Raw genomic sequence first — 23,777 nt, forward strand, 5'->3', positions numbered from 1 at the left:
GCCCATTTTTGCAGTGGTGTGCAGAGCTTGTTATAAACTAAAAAAGTAACTGGAAGTGTGAAGAATTTAACATTGCCTCTGTGTTCAAGTACTAAATTAAAGACTTCTTTTCGGAAATTTTGTTGAATGTCATCTTTGCATTAAAGTAATTTCAAAACCTTATACAGTATTAAATGCTTCAGATATGCATCTTTTAGCTTACGGCCATACCACCCTGAGCACGCCCGACCTCGTCTGATCTCAGATATGCATCTTTTTTGTTATTTGTCTCAGGTATAACTGTGAAATTCGTTAACGGCACCTCTTATTCAGTCGCGTCTGACATTCCTTGACTTCTTTGGTGCGAGGGTGTCTGCTGTCCTCGAGCTGTTTTGCCGCTCTGTTGACATCATCTACTCGTGACTGGAAATTTCCCATTTCTTGAGCTAAAATACTCAATCTGAAAACAAGAAAAGGTTGGTGAAAACAACATCTGCACAATCTACTGGATAAAAATACACGATTAGTAGATGTAATGCTATTTGCAAAAAATACACAGTTTTAATCAGACATGCAAATCTAATTCAGGAGTGATTAAATGCTTAAAATATAATTTGTCTGTGCACCTGTTCTGTACTACTTCCAAATCCTCCAGCTTCTCAGGCACCTCTAAATCCACCAACCACGTCTCCTTCTGGCCCATCCAGAGTTCACAGGCATCTGTCTCACTGAAGATGGTGTACAGAGCCATAGTGTCATCAAGCTTCTTCTGCCTCAGGTCAGCCAGGGACATGAGCTCCATGTAAAGGTCCTTGATGTCTTTCAGTCGTCTCTGGATATCTGGGGTGTTTTGCAGCTCCTCTGGTAGTGCGTTGGCCTGTTTGGACAGAGCATCAATAGTGGCTCCATTCTTGATGGCTTCGTTTTTCAAGTTGCCGTGCTTTTTCAGCAGCCGCTGAGTGGTGTACTCGTCGTGGCCGACGTCATCGCTGCTCATCTGCCTCTTAGCGTCCAGCAGCCAAGCCTTGAGTTCATCAGCATCTCCCTGAAACTGGAAGAATGTCTGCGTGTCCTGAAGGCTCTGTTTCCTAAATGCAGCCAGCTCTTCCAGCTGCTGCCACTGCTGCTTTAAGTCATCTTTGCATTCTTGAATCTTCGGGGAGCCAAAGTGTTTGGCCTCAATCATTTTATCTCCCTCAGCTAGGACCTGCTCAAGATGGGCACGGCGGGCTCCGAGCTCATCTTCAAAAGCACTGTGTTTGCTTTGGAGAATCAGCACGCTCGTCAGGTCTTTGCCATAATCCAGGGAGGAAAAAATTTGCTCCTTCTCCCTGATCCAGCTCTCCAGCTCTGTTACCTCCCACAGGAAGTTCCAGAAGCGGCGAGACTGCTCCAGGCGAGCTCTTCGCTGGGCAGCTAGAGCACAAAGTTCCTGGTAGCACAAGTCCAGGTGCTGCACCCTGTCCCTGATCACCTGGGGATCACATGGCTTATAGCCTAAGGAGAGAGCGAATGACAACATAAGTGTCATCTATGTCTATGTGCATCTATTTCAGCTTGTAAGTACTAACACATATTGCATGCCACTGATATTTATTGTACTGTGTCCAATCCATCTTATTGTCAAGTATATCTGAGGAGGATAAGAAGAAGATGATGCAGAGATGAAGAGTAAGAAGAAGAAGGTAAAGATGAAGAAGCATCATCAAGGTGAAGAAGAAGGAGAAAATTAGTGGTTGGGTATTATTTGAAATGAATACTTCATAAAAATACCTTCTGCACACTTTCTCATGTTACTTTTTAAATAGTTTTGGACTTACTATCTCCATTGGCAAATTTCAGAGCAGCAGCACTGGCATTCTGTACCCTCTCTGCCTGCAGAGCAATGTCATTCTCCAACAGAGCATGTTTCTGTAACAGGTCTTCCACTTCCAACAAGTGTTTCCCAAAGTCAGGAGAAAGCAGACGGTCCTGCAGAGGAAAAGAAGCAACTTAATTCACTTAAACTTTTAATTTTTACTTTCTTCCTTTAAAAATCTTTTGCTCTTACCTTCATCTCATCCATCCAGCTGATAATGTAAAGCATCTCCTGGAAGATCCTCTGCAGGGTCAGATTCTTATCCAAACGTCCCCTTCGAGCCTTCAGTAGGTCCTGCAAATAGTCCCAAAGACGCAGGACGTTGTCTTTTCTCACATCAATCCGTTTGGCATCATGATAACGCTCCGAATCCAACTCCTTTGAGATGTCCACCAAGGCCTGAACACGCTCCTCGTATGCAGCGATGTCCGTCTCAATAGCATCATGCTTCTTTTTAGCCGCTTCCACCGCTGGCAGGTCATAGCCGAAGTTATCCTGAGGAGGAGAGAATGGAGGGTGCCAAATTATGGACAATTTTTTAACTAAAACGAACTAAAGACTTTTGGATTTAGACTGAAACTTCCGAACAAAAATCCACCATGTCACTCCACAAAACATTTCATAACAGCTTTAGTTCAGCTGCTGTGGGTTTACCTGGGCCACTAGTCTTTGGTTCTCCGCGAGCCAGGTCTCCCTCATGGCAGCCTTCCTGTCAAATCTTCTCGCCATCTGTTCCAGCTTCTCCTGTCTGATCAGCTCGTCTCTCAAGACACGCTCCCGCTCATGCTCCGCCCTTTCCAGACGCTCCCAAGCCTGCACATAGATGATGGGAATCATCATGAGGATTTGCAATCTGCGTTAGTCGGTCATCAAAACAACTACAGCAATTTCATACTTTAAGATCTGAAAATGAGAAAGCTTTCCTCATTTTCAAAGAGTTTAAAAGTGAAGTTCAAGTTCAGAGCACCCCTCCTGGAGCTGGTACGCTTTAAGTATTATGTGTAATGGCACTACAGGGTAGATATCTACTGATACACCTAAGAAATCTTCAACTTAGTTCAAACCAAGCTGTGCTTTCCCTTCTGTCTCAAAGTTCTTTTTTAATTTTCTTCAATAAAATGGCTTTTATGTTGTCATTTAGGAAAATACACAACAGGCTTGCAGGGGTAATTAATTTCATTTGTGTTTTAATTGTTGCCTCGAGCATGAACTTAGCTAAATTAATAAACTCTGTCCACCCAAGCAACCCCAAACCACAAAGATAATCTTCCTGTTACAGTTGATCTTCTGCATTCTGATTTGTCTCCAAATGGCATCCAGGCATCTCACCCTATTGATATCTGCAACCAGGGCTCCCTCTTTAGGTGTGTAAACTCTCTGGTTGTTGGCTCTCATTCGACTCTGGATGGTGAAGAGCAGCACTTCGAGGTTACCTTTCTCTTGAAACCTGAGAGAAAACAAGAAATTAAGTAACTGCACAAAAAGTACTATTGGACATCAGAGACTCAAAATGTGGTTTTAGTGTCAGGGTTACAGCTAGGGAAATCATTATGTACATTAGACGTCCTCACTAAGACATGAAAAATAGAGTGCAAGTGTGTGTCTGTGTGTGAGTGTGTCTTGAGCTCCTGATCCAGTTTCCACTGCGACTGTAATGCGTTGAAGCTGTCACTGACTCACTTGGGTGGCTTCTCTACAGTGCGGTAGGTGTTGAAGGCCTGAAGCTGCTGCTGAACGCCGCTGAGAGAATTTGCAAGTTTCCGGTTGTTCAGCACGACAATGGTCTGCTCGATCCACATCAACAGGTCTGACGACAGCGTCTCGTACTTTTCGATCATCTTCTCCGTCTCGATGGCTTGATCCAGAACCTGAAGAATAAATAAGATTAAGTAAGTGAACGGGGCAAACTCGCATAAAAAATGCACACCACACCTTCCAACTCACCTTTCCTATTCTCTTGCCCTCAACAGCGAGTTGTTTCATCTTGGAGAAGTAGTGGTAAAATGCCACGACGTAAGTGATGATGGACTTCTCATCTGGGTTCTCTGTGAAAACATCTATAAAAGAAAATGGAAAACAAGTCAAATAAGTCATTCCCGGCCAAACCAGAGACAATCACTCGTCTTCTTTCTAGGAAGCACAATGTTCACAGTCACTCGCCTTCTGGGTCTAACAATTTGGTCACACCAAGCTTCTGCTCTGCAACGTTGAAGGCGTTCTGGAGATTGTGGGTCGGATTGGATCTCTTTAAACTGTTATAGTCAACCAGATCAGGGCTGGGAGAGAAATATAGAGGGTAAGAGAGTATATTGCAGAGAGTGAGAGACTGAGCAGACGGATTTCATGTGTGTTTACACTTTAAAGCTGGAGAGAGTGGCTTTGCTATTCATCTCCCCTTACCGATGTTTGTGTATGAGAGCATTGAAGGCCATGCCATCTTTCCAGCTGGTGGTGAAGTTTGTGATGTTGATGCTGGGATATCTGTAAAACAGCGAGGAGACGTCACGGACTGAACAGGAGGAGGCTGCTGTTTAAAATCAGCATCTGGGTTTCATCCCACTTCTCAAGCTTTTAGTTCTGCAGTTTAAAAGCCTTGAAAGAAATGTGCTTTCTCAGAACGGCAGCATCTATTTACTCAAAAGATCACACTTTTTTTTAAGGATCTTGACAGACATAGCGACATAGATTCAGAGAATAACAGCTATATGCTAACAATAGCTGGATGCTAATAACCATACTTCAAATGAACATCTTTTGGGAGATACATTTGTTTTAAAGAGACTGCTCCCACTCGTGCCTCCACACCAAAAATGAAGACAGACACTGATTTGCTTAGTTTGTAAGTCGCGGAAGAAGAAAAGAGGTATCTGAGAACAAAGGTAGCAAAATCTGTCTACAGTGTCTTTTACACCATCTCTGTTAACTAGGCAGGGGGGATTTTGTTAACTTCTGCCATGTTGGGTTTCCTTTTTCCGCATCTACTAGTTGGAATAGACATGATTAGAGTTACCAGTCTACTCATAAAACAAACATTTAATGAGTATATCCAAAAACATCAAAGTACTCCTATGAGAAATATTATTTGTGGCTTAATTTAAAAAAAAAAAAAAAAAAAAAAAAAAAAAAATGAACTATACACAGCTGCACATTTATCTACTTTAGGTACTACTTGGTTTATTTTATTTTAAATATTTATTTTAAATATTCAAGGAGCAAATATTTGGTCATTTATTTAAATTTTGGCTGTAATTGTTTTATTATTCATTATATTTTTTCCACTGCTATAAAAAGAAGATTACTTTACATTTTCACTGTGCAGATGGGACATTACAATGAGCATTTGTAATTGTGCTTACTTATGTCAAACACTTTTTAACCGTAAAAAAATTAAACAAGAAAATCGTAGCTTATTTTTTCAGCTTTAAAGACTCTTAAGGACACTTTATGTGCCAGTTGTGAAATAAATTAAAAAAAAATATGGGGAATTATAAGATTTTAAACTAATAAAAAGTCAGAAGCACATTCAGTTATTCCCAAAGGATATTTGCAATAGTTTGATGATGCCAGGAGTCACATGTAGCTCTTACCCTGCAGTTTTCATCTGACACCAAAGAAGAAGAGCATCCTTGGCTGAGCGTGTCTCCTTCTGGTCCGCCTGGCCCGTTTCCACAATGATGTCCTGGATCTGAAGAACAGCAACAAGCACAGCTGGATGGTAAATAATGAAACTTAACTAATGTGTCATGTTTGCAATCAAACAAGAACAAACAAGAAATCTGACTAATATTAATATCTTGCTAATGGGTTGCACCAGAAGGGAACAGTTTGTCAAAGTGGCACAAATATCACTGTGAAATGCATCATTTATCACAGCTTTAAGGGGGGAAAAAAAAGAAGGGGGGGGGGTATTTGTGGAAAAGAAAAAAAAATAATGTAAAGTGATCAGTGTTGCTGGCTGGATTCTCACAAAACTAGACATCGGATCCAACTGACAGAAAGAGGAGTAGTAATTATTGAATTTCTTATTTTCCCACACAGTGGGCCAGTAATTAGAGCAGTGATGTGATCTGAGAGACAGGCCCTGAGAGAGGGGCGGCTAAATTTAGCCAGCTTTGGTTCTCCTTGGTTTATGCAGACTTTAAGATACAGACAGGACCAAGTCAACTCTTTTCTTTTCTGTTTCCTGTTCTTTTTTTTTTTTTCTTTTTTGTCCTTTTGAAAAGGCTGAATAATGCAGCGGGCTATATTGTTTGAAGTAACATCTCTAAAAATAGTTGCTGTCAAATTAAAAATAAATATACAGCCTCTCCAAGATGATAAAAGAGTCAAACAGACATGTTCTGATGCTTTGGATGCTCCTGTAGCAGCAGATAATAATGGCTGGAACCTGAAGGCACGGTTCTGAGGAAAAACAGATACTAACAAAAAAAAAATATATAACATTGCAAGGCAGCCAGCTGAAACTATCTGAGGCTGTCTGTATAACGCTGCATGCTGTATATGCTGTACACCCTGGCTTCACTTCAGTGCAAATGTAAATGTGATTAGAATGTAATTAAGATTCATTTAAATAAAAGAGACTGCACGCTGTTAGTCAGTGGTAGCATAATTAGAGTATAGCATATGAAGTACAATAACATACTTGAAATGATTGTACTACTTATAAGATCAGCTAATCAGGTTTGATGAACCTTTAACATGCATGCTGAAAAAACATGAAGATTACGTGATTGCTGAAGTGTAATTCAATTTTTTTTACATATAATAACATAAAAATAATGATATTTTTATGATGTTATTATATGAATTATATAAGTCTTTCTGTCGTATAGTATACATATTAATGACACTAGTATTTTATATATATGAATATATAATAATTGCTGCCTTTTTTTGCGTTCTCTGTCAAAATGATCCCACACTGCTTCAATAATATTAAAGTCAAGATTCTGGGGAGGCCAATCCATGACTCAGTGTGTTCGAAAGTGTATTTTCTGGCATTTCATGAAGGATCCAAATCTGACCAAACTTTTCTGTGTTCATAATTCCATCTGTTTAGACAAGACCGAGAGTCCATAACACCTGTTATCACTGATTTTTAGTCCAGTTCTTGTGTTTCCAGCTTTGATTTTCCTCAGATGTTTAAGAGACACACTGCACACCATGCTGAGATATGACTGATAGTGCTTTGGGAATCATCTCGGTGGCACAAAAATGTTTTTTATGCCTGTCAGTCTGTATTATCAGTGGCATTGCCCGTGGATTCAACTAAAGAAATGAGAAGCATTTATATGCTTTTGTGATAAGCTGTGTTTACATTTACAAAGAATTGGTCTCTGTTTTCCTTTTCTTTTTCTTTAATCTCAATGTACACAGAAAGAATAGTCTAAAACAACATGACACAGACAATCACATATCCTAGGTTTACCTGGAAACGCAAAATGATGGTCCAAATGAGTCCGAGGATGAGGCGATGGTTGCCATCAACAATGTCATGGGAACCCATGTTCTCCAGGTGGACCCTTTGCTCTTTGAGGAACTGAAGAGCCTTGTCCACATTTTCCAAACAGTGGATACGCATCCTGCCTTTCGTTGGTTTGGGCTTTAAAGACCAGAACAAAAAAAACGATTTTAGGAGAACATTTCAAAGAAAAATGAATGACTACAAGAGAGTTTTGAGTAATACACAGAATATAAAGAGGAATATAAACTGAAACAGAAATGTTTCTTACCAGTCGTTCACCAGACAGCACTTCCAGCAGTTTAATGAGCATGCGTCCATCCCGCAGGTCCAGGTAGAGGTCAGAGATGCGACAGCCAACCCGGGACAGAATTGAGTTGACCCATTTAGTGAAGGTCTTCTTCTGAACCGCCTCTCGCTCGTCTGATGAGAGCACAAAGTTAAGAAAGAACATGAGCCCCATGAATAATGCAAAATCCTCAGAGGTACAGAGGAGCAGCGCTGGAGCTGGTAGGGATTTACAGTCTTGCACAAGGGCACGTTAGACGAGTGGAAGCCTGGGAGGCTGAAGGAAGAACCTGGCAGGAGTTACAGAACATCTGCAAATCTGCTCCAGAGCCACAGAAATCATGCAAATTAAATTAATTCTTAGTATAGGGTAAAGCAAAGGTGTATACTTCTGCTTCACTGCTGCTAAAAAACATGACGTTAGCATTGTCTGCAGCCAGCATCCACTCAAATTGTTTCCAGTTGTTAAATTCATCTCAGCTAATAATGTTGTTTCACACCGTACATCAAATCTGCCTCCAGGAAATATTATTACTTCAACAGCATAAATGACTATAAGACAATGAGACATTTAAATGAACTTCAACCCCTTCCAAATATTGGAAACACCACCAGACCTAAATTCCATAGAAAACCATTGCAGTTTTTTTAAACAGAACTATTCCACTTCCCCCTAATTTATATTCCTTCACCAACTTTACTGTATTTTAATTAAATGTGATTGGCAGACAGAATTAAAAGACCGATCAACCGGGTGCAAAACACTGTGAGCACCAACAAGAAATGTCACTTCAAAGGAAGAATCAGGCTCTGGGCCTCCAGGCCTGTGACCCGTATGCCGGTTCAGTAATCCATCAATATCCACCTAACAGAATCTTCATTAAACAATCAATCTCGTCAGCATGCTGCCCTTCTGGAGAAGACCTCCTCTGTATGACACAGCCAATATTAAAGGGCCAGTCCTATTATCCCCACTGTATTTGTACAGTGCATCTATTTTATTAGAATCCGAACAGCATGCCAATCAAACCATCCATCAAGCCTCTTAAAATGCTGAAAAATCTAAATCTGGCAGTTTTGACCTTTTACTTGATTATGGAGCAGATATTAGCGGTCACTTCTGCTTAAACTGGTAAATAGCATGACTGCTCATATGGCTTCATGATTTTTTATATAATGGAGGCTTGGTGTCTGCTCACAAGGGAAAAGCTTTACTGTAACTATCAATGCCTCCTCAGACATGATGCAGCGTATTTATGCCACGTGTTGTAATTTTGTTGAAAATGCTCCAAAAAGCTCGGGAATGGCAAGGCAGAAAGATGAAGATAGCATGAGCATCGCACACTGAGAGGTTTTTGGGAGGATGAGCGCTGCCCACATGGTGACACATCACGCTCACGCAGACACGCGCGTCATATTAAAATGTACGGAAGATATTCCTCCTACTCGGCAGCAAAAATAAAACCAATTTTGATGGGACCATATGGCAGAAAGACCCAATGTACTACACTCTGTTTATTTTATTTGTGGCCAAATGCACTGTGAATGGAGATGTGGGAGGTCTGAGTGGGTGTATTGCTATAAATGGGCATTCAGTGTGTTTCTATAAGACCTACCTTAATGACCTAAATATGACATATTACAGTGTTTTTTTTACATATTCACTACATATTTCAGTGTTATTTATAAAACCAACCAACTAACAAAATGTAGAAGCAGTGTATTAAAGTACAGTACACGCACCATGATTCAGTAGCTTGTATAACTACCTTTATCAACATTAACATGAAGTAATCATTTTCTGCATGACTTTGTAAGTCTCTCACATCATTTTAGAGAATTTTTAGCCAGTAATTCTTTACAATTTTACTTCAGTTCATGCACTTTTGCACACAGACAGTATAAAAATGGATGTGGCCTCTGGGTCAGAAAAATGAAGCCAATGTTCAAGTGCCTTCTGCCTGCATTCTGTCTGAAGGCCCCTAGATGGCAATGGTTGTGGTTGCAAAAAGATTAGTGGTCCTATGCATGTCTATGGGAAAGGGGCTTTCTGTCATGACCTCTGAGAACACTTTTCTGCCGACTTTACCGACTCAGTCACTCGTTTTAGGCCATACTAAATAAAAATAAAGTCTATTTTGTAAATTTTTGTCATACTGTGCCATGTTTAAAATGAATGATCTGTGGTATGAAACCACCATTGGCTAACAAGTTATCAGTCACAAGCCATTATGCATAAGTCACAATCTGTACTTTCTCATCACATCCATTTTTTTCCAACCAAAACGATGATGGCGGAAATCCTCAACTCAAGGCTTCTGAAATATGGCTGAAATTACTCTTATACACTATGTGGGGTTGCAGGCATTTGTTTATGCATGTGTCTCTTAAGAGCCCACTACAACATATCAATCAGGTTGAGGTCTGGACTTTAACTGAGTCATTGCTGCATCTTGATTGTTTTTTCCTTTTTCCTTTTTCAGCCATTCTGCTGTAGATTTGCTGCTGTGATTGGGATCTTTGTCCTGTTGCATGATTCAGTTTGGAGCAAGCTTTAGCAGTCGGACATATGTCCCCACATGTGAGACTAGAATACTTTGTTATACAGAGGATTTCATTGTTGACTGAAGGACTGGAAGGTGCCCAGTATCACCCCTTCATCACCGTGCTTGACAGTTGGTATGAGGTGTTTGTTGTCATTAGGCTGTGTTTGGTTTTGTGTATTATGGCAGACATCTCCATGGTGGCCTTGTCTATCCAAAGGGCATTGTTCCAGACGTCTTCTACTTTGTTCACTTGTAATTTCGCAAAACTAAGCTTTGCTGGCACATTCTTTTTTATTTCTGGCAACCCTTCCAAACAGCCCTTCAGGTTATTTACTTCAAGATTTATACAAATCTGATATGTAGCTTTAATTATTTTTGCAGTTCCTCTGAGCACTGGTTAAGAAAGAAGATAGATGGCTGTTAATAAGTCACCACTACTGGTATCAGTACCAGTACCAGACAATGAAAAATTAAAACTAAGATAAGGATAAACGGACAAAAATGTTAGCAGTTATTACTCCATGAAAAATAACCTAAATCAGAAACTTTTGTACAAATTACTTTGCAGCAGGTAATCCATTCATAGTATAACCAAATACAACAAAGATTAAATGGATGTTCAGTGCATGAAATTATTTCAGCTATTGAGAATTTTATTATTTAAAAAATAGTCAAATTCTGCGAGAGTAAAAACCCCAGAGTCAAGTCAATTTAAAATTAAATCTTGCTTGGCATCACAATAGAAGTTTGTAAAAGGATAAATTGATTTAACACAGAGGATTTAATTGAAGCTCAGAGACCTGGTACACTAATTTAGACTGGATCAAGTAAAGCAGAAGGGTGATGCTTTTTGATTATACTGACCTTGATTTTACTCACAACTCAGTACAAATCCCCACCTCTCCCCTGCTTTTGTTTTATCCCACACATAGCTTCCTAAACTTTAGATCAGTGATGAGACATTCTCTCCTCAAGTCATCCCAGCTTGCACCACATGACTTCCCTTTGGCATGCCTGCTGCAGATCGCCCTGTTTATTCCCAAACCCGAATACAGCTGCAAACCACGGAGTGCAAAGGACTGCATCCTTAAGGACTGGTGTAATAAATGATTCAAACACTGAGGTTGTCGAGAACAAGTAAAGAACAGCTCAAGAGGAGGAACAAAAGAAGAGGTAAGTAGAGGGAAGTTGTTAAAGATATTGATTTAAAGGTTAAGAAGGACAAAGAGGGGGGAGACAGGGAGTCTGCTAGGTAAACCTGTCAAGAGGACGAAAGGAAAAAGAGGGTGAGTCAGATCTGAAAGAAAGTAATGGGGAGAGTGACTGCAGTGTTAGGTTTAGTCCAAAGAGACCCATCCAAGAGAAGAGACCAAGACACATCACCAGCAGCATCTTCCCTACTTTTAAAAACCGCCCAGTGAGCAACTTTGAAGCAGCAGCTCGGTCTTTAGCATATCAAAGAGAAGAAATCAGGCGTTATTGTACGTAAAACACAAGGCGCAGCGGAGTACTGTAAATAAATCATGCTTCATTCTGCTCCTTTCAGCAGAACAACAGCACACACCGCTCGGCTACATCCACATGGATAACTGCGCCATGAAAAAGTAATGACAATTAAAACATGCAAAGCTCCATTAGTGGTGTCAGTGTTGATTTAGCACAAATGGTCACATCATTATCTGTCAGCAGCACAGAAAGCAGAGACACACACACAAAAAGGCTCGAATAAAAATAAAAACTGTAACAAATCCTTTCTGAACTATTTGGAGTGCTGCCTCCAGAGGGTTTTAGAGAGGAGAGGACAATTACAGTGCATCCCTGCGACGTGCACAGAGTTTTGCCGTATCACTTCACATCGGGAGACCTTGAGAGGGGACGCAGCCCACATGGATGCTCCCGGCCATTTAGGAAGCATGGGAGGACAACGGGGGAGGGAAGATGGGAGGGAAGCTGTTGTTTGCATGCACCCCACTGAGCTGTCTCCAGATGAACAGTTCAACAAGCTCAATATGACATAAGTGCTCTGTAAAAATAAAAAAAGCCTTCGGCCCTCTTTGGGAAACTAAGTTCTGTTTAATCCCATAAACTCAGTTATGGGTTTTGTAGAGCAGCAGAAAATTATAATTTTAACCTGATTACTGACTCATGATCTGGTTACATCTGTGATTTTAATATTCGAGTATTGAGATACATATAAGAGTTTCTCTTTGCTGGTCTCAGAGCCGATTTACAATGTAATAAAAATTTGGAGCTTTTGCATTTATATCACAGAAAGTCTGCGTAGCAAATTACACTGAACAAAAAAAAGAAAGAAAAAAAATCAATCACATCAATTAAAAGTAATGAGATATCTATTGCAGATCCAATTAAAATTAATAGAGCCCTCTGGACATTTCATAGTCCCACAGTTGTTGAGTGGTTAACTAGAATTTACATTTCAGATGAAGACAAAAAGGACACCTGGGGTCAAAAATTACTAAGGAAGAAATTTAAAGTGTAACTGAGGGTATGAAATCTGGAGGGTGACTAAGACCAGATGGCTGTATAATAATAACAATAATAATAATAATAATTTAGTGTCACCACTGATGATTTTAGAGGCACTTCACTTTGAGAATATGAGGCCACTAAGCCTGCTGAATTATGACCTTCAAATATTATTTAAAGAATACGCGATTTAACACCATGAATTGCTGATGGAGAGCAGAATAAATTTGTAAATGTAAGTCAGGGGTTTCATACACTTGAGAGTACTTAATAATAGAGAGCTCAAATAGAGCGGTTTGCTGCTACATACAGGTTATTGGATAAGCTTCAATGTGCTTGCTCTGGAACCTTTTACCACAACACTTCCTGTAGCTTTTTGATTTCCTAGTAAATAAATATGGAAATAATATAACATATAGTTGCTGGAAGGGATGCACTTTTATTCTGGAGAGACCACTCACATAAGGAGGAATGTCACCGAGGACAGCGCTGTATTGATTTGCAGTGATCCGAACCATAACGTTGCATAAGAGAGCCTAGCTAGACACCCTAGCTCTACGGGTCATAGGTTTGGGTTTTCCATTTGCTTTTTGATCTTCTATATTTAACACGAGACAAAGATAGCATTTCTTCTTAAGTCCAAAAGTTTTGTTTCAAAAATAAGACGTCAAAATAAGGCGAGCTCAAACTCAGTCACAGAAAGGAGCAGGAATCGGGACACGCCTCCTCTGATTACTTACTAATATGGAATATGTTGTTATTTGTGTTAAAGCTATTGAGATGTTTGTCTGCGCCGTGTTCAACGACACGCCAACAGTAACATCAACTGAGGTCTGGTGGACTCACCAGGAAAAAGAAGACTGGAGCACCAAAATCCATGATTTTATGAAACTGAGCTGGAAGACGGTTTATTGGTCATTAATTCAGTTTTTGATTAATATTTCATTTTAACATTATTTATGTAGTTCAGCTTAAAAATCTGTGAAGCTAGTGTGAAATGCAAACGTATCACAGTTTGTAAACTGATCAATCAAAGCTATTCGAAAGCATTAATGTTGGATGGAAGTGAAACATGAACATTTAAGTCCAGCTTATAAATATAAAACTGGCTGTACTAATAATTTGTGATACAGGCTGAGTATAACCTTACTGTTCAGCTGTTCGTCGCCCTGCTGTTGCCATGCTATTAAATATTAAGTGTAAGTGCAGCAGTCATACTGTATGTCCAACTTCTTTCACTTCGCTTTCATTTTTTTTCCACTGGACTGCAGCTGTGTCTTGTCACGCCTGCATTTTGTCCCTTATCCAGCCTCCCGCCTGCTATCAGTGCAACCTTACTAAACACTCCTCTGTTTCACATGCTTTTACTTTGTAATTTCTCGTCCACTCTTTGACTCCAGCGAAAGCCCGATGACTTATTCATGCTGATGGAGTTTCCCTGTATAAAGCTTGATCCGTCTTTTCCCACAGTCAGCTCTTATTGAGTTTGGCCCAAAGGTCTTAGAGCACCCCGTTACATGACTGAGTCATGTCACTGCCAGCTTAACCTGTCCCGCAGCTATCATACTGTGCTTTATTAACAAGACTAACCAACACTTACCTCCTATTATCACATATTTGTACCACCAAAAACATCTCTAAATGTTGGATTGGGCTAAAAGCAGGCTATACTTTGGCAGATATATTCTAGGATAGAGAGAAGCAGTCAGAGATGGGATCTAGGTGAGTAGGTTAAATCAAGCAATCAGTCTCAATGCAAAAATAAGCTTTTTTTTAAGTAGATATATAGCTGGTTAAACAATGTCTATGTGAGATTTGGTACATCTACTAAAGCTTGACCTTTCAACCAGATTTTACCCTAAATATCTGAGCACTACACTACTACAGATGTCTTCTAGACATCTAACTGACTAAAACATTTTGCTTACTGGGCAAGTGGATTGTCTGAGTCTTCATTACATGTACTTGGCAACTGCTGAGCATCATATTAATGCATATTTGATGCTCCCAGGGTTTCTTGATGCGTTCTCACTCAAAGGTATTTAGAGCAGCTGCAAAAGAAGCAAGTGAACTGTAAAGCCTGGCTCAAGCTTAAAGAAGACATTAAAAAATAATCTGAGAATCAATCCAATAGTGAGATTGTATTTATAATTAGAAAACAGCAGAGGATTAAGGGCTTGGAGAGAGGTGCATACACCACTGGTGAAAACTAAAAGGGTTAAAGGTCAGTCAAACAACTCAAAGACTGCTTCTTGTAACCTCGGCGGCAGACATACTTGACAACAGCGAGCATGTGTACATTTCAAAAGTAAACCAATAAACGTGAAACACAAATCTTATTCTGCCCAACTGCAGTCTTGGCCATATCTCCCTAATAGCAGGTAAATAGGAAGTAAATAAAATATCATGGCGGATCAATACACATCTCAAGACACATCCCTGATTTGGGGAGGCTTCAAAACTTTGCTGCTTCACGTATCAGTTGCCTCTGCAGTCTGCAGAATCAGTCAATACTTGAAATCTAGCAGAGGCAGGGGAAAAAAAAGCATTTCCCCTCTCTGTTCCTGCATCGTCTCCTCCATTTTCTTCCACTCACTAATGCACTCCTGTCATCGGGGAGTTGGAGAGCATAGTGCAAGCTAACAAAAATCCACTGTGACGGCAGACCTCTCTTTTAAAACCTTAATAACACGGGCAGGGAGAAGGTAAAACCATCAGAGAAATTGATTGTTTTTTAACACCACCATTGCTAGTCATTCAGGGGAAAAGGAGGTTAGGAACGAAACGCACTCATACTTTATACTTAGGAAGAGTTTATAAGTGGAAAGGGCCGTACGGAGAATAGGTGGCACAATGACGGATATGTTTCTTGTTTATAAATAAAAAACAGGGCACATAAGAATGCGTAACAGTAGCCAGCCATGAATGGCTTTGGAGGGAAAAACATCACAACCTTTTTAGGAGTTTGCCTATGAATTATTCAAAGTCAAGTCAGTGAACAATTGGGGCAGAGCCACAGCTTCCTGGAAATAAATAAATTACAACCAAATACATTTAATAAAATGGCAACTGCTATGAAGTTTGCACTTACTTGCTGCTGCCTTTTTCCAGTTCTTACAACAGGATGACAAACTAGCCTCACACTTACTCAACTCGCAGCTCGACCTCCCTGCCATCTCACCCCGGCCTAACAAGAAACCCAAGTTGGGTAAGTGAGGGGCATAATTGGAAAAGTGTCTGTGAGGCATAAGAGGGTGAACAAACACACACACAAACACACACGCACAGCTCTGCCACCAGGACCCTGTACCTTGCAGCTGCCTGAAGCGCCCGTCCAGGATGGAGTTGAAGCAGATGTTAGAGGTGCTGTAACTCAGCCAGCGAGCTCGCTTCATACTCTTGGCCGAGGAGGAAGAGGAGGAGGACGAGAGGAGGAGGGGGGTGGGGGCAGGGGTAACATGGGGGCGAGAGGGCCGCTGACGTCTGGAAGTGCAGGAGGAGGACGAGGAGGAAGATGAGGAGAAAAGGGACAGCCCCGTGGGCGCCACGCCAAGCGGGACATGCAGGATGGTGCCGTTCTTTTCCGGGTGGTGCTCCGGCTGCTGCTGCTGCTTGCAGGTGCTTCCCCCTGATGACTTCCTGCTCTCGGGTCTCTGGGCCCTGTGGACCGGCGGCGTGCTCCTGCTCCGGCTGCTGCTCACGCTGACCCGCACAGGTGCTTCCTTTTCAGGTGGCATGTAAGAGCGACTGGAAGCCTCCTTGGCCCCTCCGCTGCTGCTCCGAATGGCTGTAGTCTCCCTGCTGCTGGCCTTCACGCTGATCTTGACCTCTCTGAGCCGGGGTTGGCTTATAGGGGCAGTGCGCAGCAGGCACGGGCTGCTCATCTTGACCCCCAAACAACAACAACAGGAACACACACTGCCTCTGGAGCCAGCAGAGGAGCTTGGCACACCACGTCTCTCTTCTTCCCAGTCTCTTGGCTCTCTGTCCTCCTTTCCAGATCCCTCTCACGTTCACTCCTGCTCCCTCCCTCCCTCCTCTTCCTCCTTCCACTTTTTCACTCTCCTCACTGCTGCCGTGGTGATGCTCTGCCTCCACTCTCAGGCAACACCAGAGCTCAGGCAGCCTTCAGTTCAGATCTGAGTGGTTTCTCCAGCTCCAGCCGCGCATACACTATGTTTCAATACATCCACGTGTTCCCACAAACCCCCTCCTCCCCATACCCAACACTCCCACAAAGTCGTGACATCGCTGAATGTTAACTGTACACATGGAGAGGTCGTTTTTTTTGAGCCAATAAACCATCATGAAACTGAAGCGTATCTTAAAGAAACGTGTCTTTTCTAAGCCAAAGTAAGACACAGTGTAAACTAGTGTATATTCAGTACGGCCTGTATGTTCTTTGATGGCTTGCTGAGAGCATATTTCTGAGCTCACAAGCTGTAAATCAGCAGCGGGTGTCATTCACAGCCTCTCTCATCTCTTGCTTCTCTTATCACTTTCCTCCCTCCTTCACTCTCTCTCTCTTTCTCTGACAGGAAACACTTATTGCATTACAGCAGCAGCACTCTAACACAACATCACCAGCACCCACACAGAAGCCTTCATCACTTAAAGAGACAGCAGGAAAAGTAGTGCTTCTTTATAAACACAAAAAACAAAAAAAACAACAATCCTGGAAAGGCGGAAAAAAACCCATACTGGAAACCCAAAATATCAGCCGGCATCAAACCTGTGGAGTTTGTTTTGTCCATCCAGAGTATCAAATATTGAAAACTACTAAGATATGGGAGTTACTGAATCTAAGTTCAAATCACAAGTAAAAAATTTTCCACAGATCCACCGATGTACTGACATGTGCCTGTCGGCAAAAAAAGATGGCTTTGATGAGAGCGGTTGATGTTCATCGGCAAAACTGCTACTTTAATTGTTGTTATCCAGCCGAATTTTACAGAGAATTTGCCTTCTGTGTTTGCCCATTTTCTGTTTTTTGTCTGGCGCCTTCACTGCTTGAAGCAAATGGTTGTAAAATTGTTTGTAAATTTTGTAAAAGGAGGAAATTGGGTTAGACTAATGAGCCGCAGCAGTGAGAGAAGCAGCATTAACATGATTGAACATGATGACGGTAAAGCAGCTAAGTGACACCAGTCATCTGTGTCTGCAACATAATTCTCCCTAAAGCGGTTTTCCTTGTTGGTCGGTGAGCCCAGTTTTTCCACACTGGACTCAAATTGTATACCCACCCATAACCGCCTCACAGGAAACCATGCATTCACGCATAATAGATATCACACAGAATGTAAGAGCTAGTGTGTGCTTACACAAAATCCAGTCACAAGTTGAAGTTGTCAGCTTTTGTGTCAGTGATCAACTACATTGATCTGTATTGTCAAAGCCATTCTATTAAATATTTATTTTCTTATTATAGTGGGTCAGATTGCTAACTCTCCAAATAGCCCTCAGTTTGCTGAGATAAAAGGATCCTTTTAAATGTCTTTAAGCATATTTTTTGCTTTTATATCCTGCAGATGTTTTGGTTCAGCCGCTGCTGCCTTTGTATGACCGCCTGAAGTAGTAAATATTGGACTTGTGTTGGTCAGGTGGATCCAAAGATGACACAGGGAAAAGCTAATGTTGCTCAGTGTCTCCTGGGTGTCATTGCCCACTAACAGGTTTGTCATTTAAACTGGATGTGGTGATGATGTGTTAAATACTAGTGTATTTGACAACATTTAACATTTAAAAAATGCTTTTGTTCAAAGTTCATTGAGGACTACGTTTCAGTGTCAGCATCATTACAATCTCTTTAAATATCTTAAGCCCTTCCAGAAGTCTGAACTCCACAGAGATTAATTTGTGTCCTATCATCTCTCTTGTGCACCGACCATGGTGTTGACCCTCCATCACTCCCCTTTTGTGATTCGCTTCCTGCTACCACAGGAACACTGCTATTTAAAAACTCAGAGCAGCAGGCCCACAGGTGGGTCACAGCTTACCAGCTTAGCCAGAAATCCCAAAGATCTATGCTATGGGAGCAAGAGAGACAGGGCAGCTGTCCAGATCGGTCAGACACTGGACATTCAGGGAATGTGCAAGTGATCCCAGTTATTTGCAGAGGGTGTGGAGCAGTGTCAGGGCTCAGCTGCTGGTTGGGTGTAACTGTTAGATTCATCCATACACAACCAACCCTGGAGAGTGCTAGCAAAAGCCGTGGAGTAAACTCAAAGCTGACCTGCGGTGGGAGTTTTGTAATTTTTGTAACAGAAATCTGAGTGAAGGTCACAGTTTTATTCAACCCAACTAAAGTTAAACAGGTGCTCACCCTTTACAGCTCATCCTCTGTGCCCTTCTCTTTCGCTTTTAAAAAGACTGTCATCTCGAAAATCTGTCACCGAGGACGCAGCCTGTTTACTATGCAGGCACTCACCTGCGAGGGCCTTGATGCGCGAGCGCTCAAACAGCCTGGCAGAGCTGTTGTCATTGTCTAGTTCCTCATCAGAGAGGTCAAAGCGGGTGTTGATGTGGCTGTACTGCTGCGTGATCTCCACATTGTCAAAATCTGTGGTGGAAGTCATGGCGGCAGCCAGGGTGACGAGCGGGCGGGGGGACGGCTGGCGGCGTCCTCAGGTGGTCTGGGTGAAGAGGGAGATGAGCAGATGGAAAAAGCGGCAGGATGAACCCGGAATGCTGAAGGCGGCCTGAAACAGAGGGCAAATACACAGAGCATGATTAATAGAAAAAATGACAGACTGTAGGGTTTACTTTCTTTAATATTTTCCGCAAATTGTGAGAATTTAGTGCTTTTACAGTTAATTGTATATCATTGGGCTGTTGGCTGCAGAATGTAACGTTAATTTAGGGACAATATAAAGGCAATTTTCCAATCTAATAGTCTAAAAGATGTCAAAATATTATCTGCATCACAACCAGTGATGATATTTACAGTTAGTTGCCATCCAACTATTGATAAATTCTACTTTTATTCTCTGCAGTTCATTTTTTTGGAGAGGAGTTTAAGTTTCAATCTATACGAGGCTGTATCTATAACTGACACCAGAATTTAATTTGGGGCATTGGTGTGGTATCAGCTGCAGTTTTAGGATATTTTTACACAAAAATCAAATGTATGGCAGCTTTCAAGATGCCCACATGAGTTTGTGCCCCCTCCTCACAGTCTCCATTTTGTACGTGTGACTTTGGTCAACTGTCACAGCGCCGTGTGTCTGTGTATTCTTCGTGTGGAATGGCGGGTTGAAGGGCAACCACTCAGATAGCTCTATCTGGGTGCAGCATAGCTCTCTTATCATGCCACACGGGGGGAGGGGAACCCCTCTGTACTGCAGAAACGTGACGAAACCGCCTTCTTTTGAATGATGCCGCTCACGTAGTTCGAAGTACGAACGTGTTTGTGTTTGCGTCTTTTTGTTGGTGAGAATAGTCATGTGAGCTGAAGTGAGGCGGGGAGTCTAACTTAGGTTAATACTCCATTAGATGAAGCATGGGGGTATAGAACATGCCAAAGTCCCCCTTTACAGCACAAATTAAGGGCGCATGCATTTTGCTTTTACTAACATTAGAGCTTTAAATGATGGATTACAGATAAAGGCTATAATCTGTAATCTGATGATAATAATTGTGGTTTTTGATGTGATTCTAAAGTTCACTAAAAACAGTAGATGGACTCCATCTCTACGAGATTATCTTCACTACTGGCGTTGTGTTATTATAAGTGTAATACTTTTAATAGTTTACCTGCACAGTGCTCAGTATTTCATGATATTCAGTACTTTGCATCTTTATAATTAGTTCAATATTACTTTAAAAGGTGACAAACATATATATTAAAAAAAACTTAAACTGTCTCTACTGTAAGTATTTTATTTTACTAAATGTACTTTGACACAAATTACAAACTACAGAGGTTTGTTTGTTCAGTCCATTCAGAGAAGAGGCCCTAAGTGATGCGCAGTGATGGCATCCTACAGGTGTCCCTCCTCCTCCTGCTCAGTATCAGTCCTCAGCAGAGGGCTGTTATCAGCACAGGGATGCTCCACCCACCACTAGGGATCCCCTTATCACCTCGTGCACAACCTGGCCCGGCATGACTGCACGACGCACTTCTACTGCACAAACCTTCTCTAACACGGCGCACAAATTCATATTCACAAACTGTCACAAAGCTGTGAGAATCTAATCGTGTTTGGGGATTGACCGACTGCTCCATTTAGCTGCTGAACACAAATCCAAACATGTTTATACACGGTGATGCTGCAGTCAGTTCCATTTGGAGACATGCTGAACTCCTTATTATAGAAGGTCCAGTGACACAAAGGTCACAAGTTCTCTGCCTGCCACAGCATGTGTGTCTCAATAGCAACGTGTCCTCTCGTGGTGTCCTTGAGTGAGAGGGAACACTCTAATCTACCTGCTTGCTCACAGAAGGTCACCCTGGAAAATGTTTTAAATATTTAAAAAATACAAATACACAGATGGAAACTTTATTATGCATAAAAGGCATGTGTGCACTGTTGCACTTCTTTTTCATTTTTCTAAAGTGATTTCATTCTGTTTAAAGTTATTTTTACCCATCATATCACTAAATTACTGAGTTTAAATATGACGGAAAATTGACACAGTTAAGTTCTGACGCCTCTACTAATAAAGCTTAATTTGATTCAATCTTTTTGTTTGGCTGATTGTGGATAGATTTCTATCACCTACAGTAGATAAAGACCCCAGAACATGTTCCTGTTGTATACAAATCATTCTTGTGACTGCACGCTGTGTGTTGGTGGGTAAGAGGTGCTGGATAATCTCTCCAAAGCAGTAAAATGTCAAGAGGGATGATAAGAATGTCAGCTGGAATTCCTTCAGATCCCCACATGTTGCATGACCTGGGTGCGTGTAAGTATATGCAACATGAGCTTGGACTTTTGTGGAAACAGCTCTGCATATAATGCCAGCAGAGGATCTTGGAAAAAATATTTAAAGGTGTGAATGAAAGTTTTACCTTTATGCTTGGCTGAAATTAGTTGGTAACCTACCTCTTACTGCACTTACTGGACCCCCTTGTTTTAAAATAGCAAAACTACACTGTGAACAAGTATGTCCAATGCAAACATCAAATCAGCACTTGAGTTGAATTACAACTCTGCAGACCATTTTTCCAGCTGTAAGTAAATGTTACGCTGGTGCTTGCTCTGCACTCTGAGCAGAACAAAACATTAGCTGGCCATGCATTATTCTGAGCAGCACAGAGTCAGATGGAGAGGATGAAATAAGAGATGGGTGTGGTCGAGATGTGTGACCTACAGTGTGTTTGTGAAACTGTAGCGGCAGGAGCAACTGGACTGAGGAGAGGTAGGCCTGCGGTCCAGCTGAGAGTAAATCTGAGACATAAACACCAAGCACTCAGAGATCAATATGGAGTAAAGAACAATTACTTGCTTTTTTATATATAAGAATGAATACCGAAACCAAGACTAGAAAGGATATCAATCCATAAAACATAAGCTAAAAGAAGAAGCTCATTTCTTGTGGTCAGTGTTGTTTGGACTTCAACAGCACTGAGTGTGATGTGCAAGAGGTTAAGATGAATCGATAATAAACTATTCCTGGAGTGTGTTTACACTGAAGTCCCTGCCTGGCCAGACAGAGCCACACATGCTCACTTGTCCTTTTAAGGGGAATAAAGCTGAACTTTCTTTGAGCAGGAAATGTGCCATATCTTTGCCTTTCAAAGGGCAGCAGACTGCTTTCAATCAAAGGTGGAAAAGGCTTTGCAAGGTGCTTTAACAAAGGGAAAACTAGCTCACATACTACAGTGGAATGTTTTCAAGCTTTGGCAAACGTAAGCGATGGAATGTAACGAAATACATATTTCTGGCGCTTTTCTTGGGTCACTTTTATAAAAATAACGACAGGCGTAAGAACCATGATACAACTTTAGAGTGATCTCTCCTAATATATTGGACGTGAAACTAATATGACATCAATAGTATTACCTACATTAAAGCACCGGTATTAATATGACAGGAAGCCCACTGGAGACACCTTCTGAGTACTTGTACTTCGGAAATGTCTAAGCACACGTTTCGGTAGCATTGTGCTCCTTTCAGTGACGGAAGTATACTTGAAGTATAGCAGACTACTTTTGAGCTAAGTGTTGCTACTTTTAGATTGTTAAATTATCTGAATAGTTCCGCAATACCTACTGGAAAGCGCAGTTTTGTGCGCAATCGCGCGCAATGGCCTATTTCTGCGCAAATTTAAAGACGCACGCCACCCTGGCTGTTTTACAGTAAAAGAAAACAAATTAATAACTTGGGAATTTGTATATAGCTTTATTAAAACAATGTTTAGCGGTTTTATCAGTGAATATTATAACAATGATAAATCATCCAGAGCTTTTACGTTATTATTAAACATGACAGCCCGGATCAACAGGTACTTTGGAGGAAACTTAACCAACAAACAACTGCGAACAGTAGTCTAAATAAATGAACACGGCTCCGTTACTATTTGCACAAAGATCATTAATTTAATTTTGCAATGGCACATTAGTTTTGCCTTCAGTTTACACTTACTTGCTTCTGGTTTTTCTTCTGTCCGAAAGTGTTTATCTTTAGTCTTCTTCCTGCCAGTAAACCAGTTATAATCCCATTGACTCAGTGGGGGTCCTGGTCAGAGCGCACAGAGGTCTCCACAGCTCGAGGTGGGCACAGTCCTACACTGGGGACTAGGGAAAGGGGCTGAAGGCGCCGCGCGCTCCACGGTCATTCCTGAAAGCCAGGCGAGTGACCCACCCTGCAGAGTTAAAAATAAAGTTGGCGCATCCAGTACATGATCTGTGCGCGCAGGGGACGGACATTCCTGACAAGGGCTGGTGACTCTAAATGGCAGAGACACTTCTGATGTCCTGTGCAACGCCTCCTACCCCCACCTCAGTGCACTCCACCCCGCCCAGAAAGGGCTCTAATCGCGCACACGGCAACTACCCACCTACCTATCGAGACCCTTTCAGAAATGTCACCTCCAAGGTAGAGAAGAGAGGCCAGGACATGGAGAGTGGACACACCTGTGTGATGAAGTCAGAGTCAGAAGAAATGACATCAAAAAAGGAATAAAGCTCATTTGGAAACCATTTAAGCGATATAAC

At 41.5% G+C, this 23,777-nt stretch overlaps 1 protein-coding gene across 1 annotated transcript in view; it reads right to left on the minus strand.

Moving 5' to 3' along the window:
• sptb (spectrin, beta, erythrocytic) overlaps window positions 1-23,538 on the minus strand; it is a 40,394-nt gene extending 16,856 nt beyond the window's left edge. The window contains exons 1-15 of the mRNA XM_026151320.2: window positions 23,206-23,538; window positions 19,047-19,317; window positions 7,570-7,721; window positions 7,266-7,439; window positions 5,425-5,522; window positions 4,238-4,318; window positions 3,998-4,113; window positions 3,782-3,894; window positions 3,518-3,705; window positions 3,167-3,284; window positions 2,492-2,650; window positions 2,030-2,332; window positions 1,800-1,950; window positions 606-1,476; window positions 302-439 (exon numbers count right to left, since the gene is read on the minus strand). Coding sequence (XP_026007105.1) covers window positions 302-439; window positions 606-1,476; window positions 1,800-1,950; window positions 2,030-2,332; window positions 2,492-2,650; window positions 3,167-3,284; window positions 3,518-3,705; window positions 3,782-3,894; window positions 3,998-4,113; window positions 4,238-4,318; window positions 5,425-5,522; window positions 7,266-7,439; window positions 7,570-7,721; window positions 19,047-19,194 — 2,810 coding nt within the window. The 5' untranslated portion in view covers window positions 19,195-19,317; window positions 23,206-23,538. The remainder of the gene's footprint in view (window positions 1-301; window positions 440-605; window positions 1,477-1,799; window positions 1,951-2,029; window positions 2,333-2,491; window positions 2,651-3,166; window positions 3,285-3,517; window positions 3,706-3,781; window positions 3,895-3,997; window positions 4,114-4,237; window positions 4,319-5,424; window positions 5,523-7,265; window positions 7,440-7,569; window positions 7,722-19,046; window positions 19,318-23,205) is intronic.
• Window positions 23,539-23,777: the final 239 nt, after the last annotated feature.

This window comes from Astatotilapia calliptera, chromosome 19 (genome assembly GCF_964374335.1).
Source record: "Astatotilapia calliptera chromosome 19, fAstCal68.1, whole genome shotgun sequence".
NCBI lineage: Eukaryota > Metazoa > Chordata > Actinopteri > Cichliformes > Cichlidae > Astatotilapia > Astatotilapia calliptera.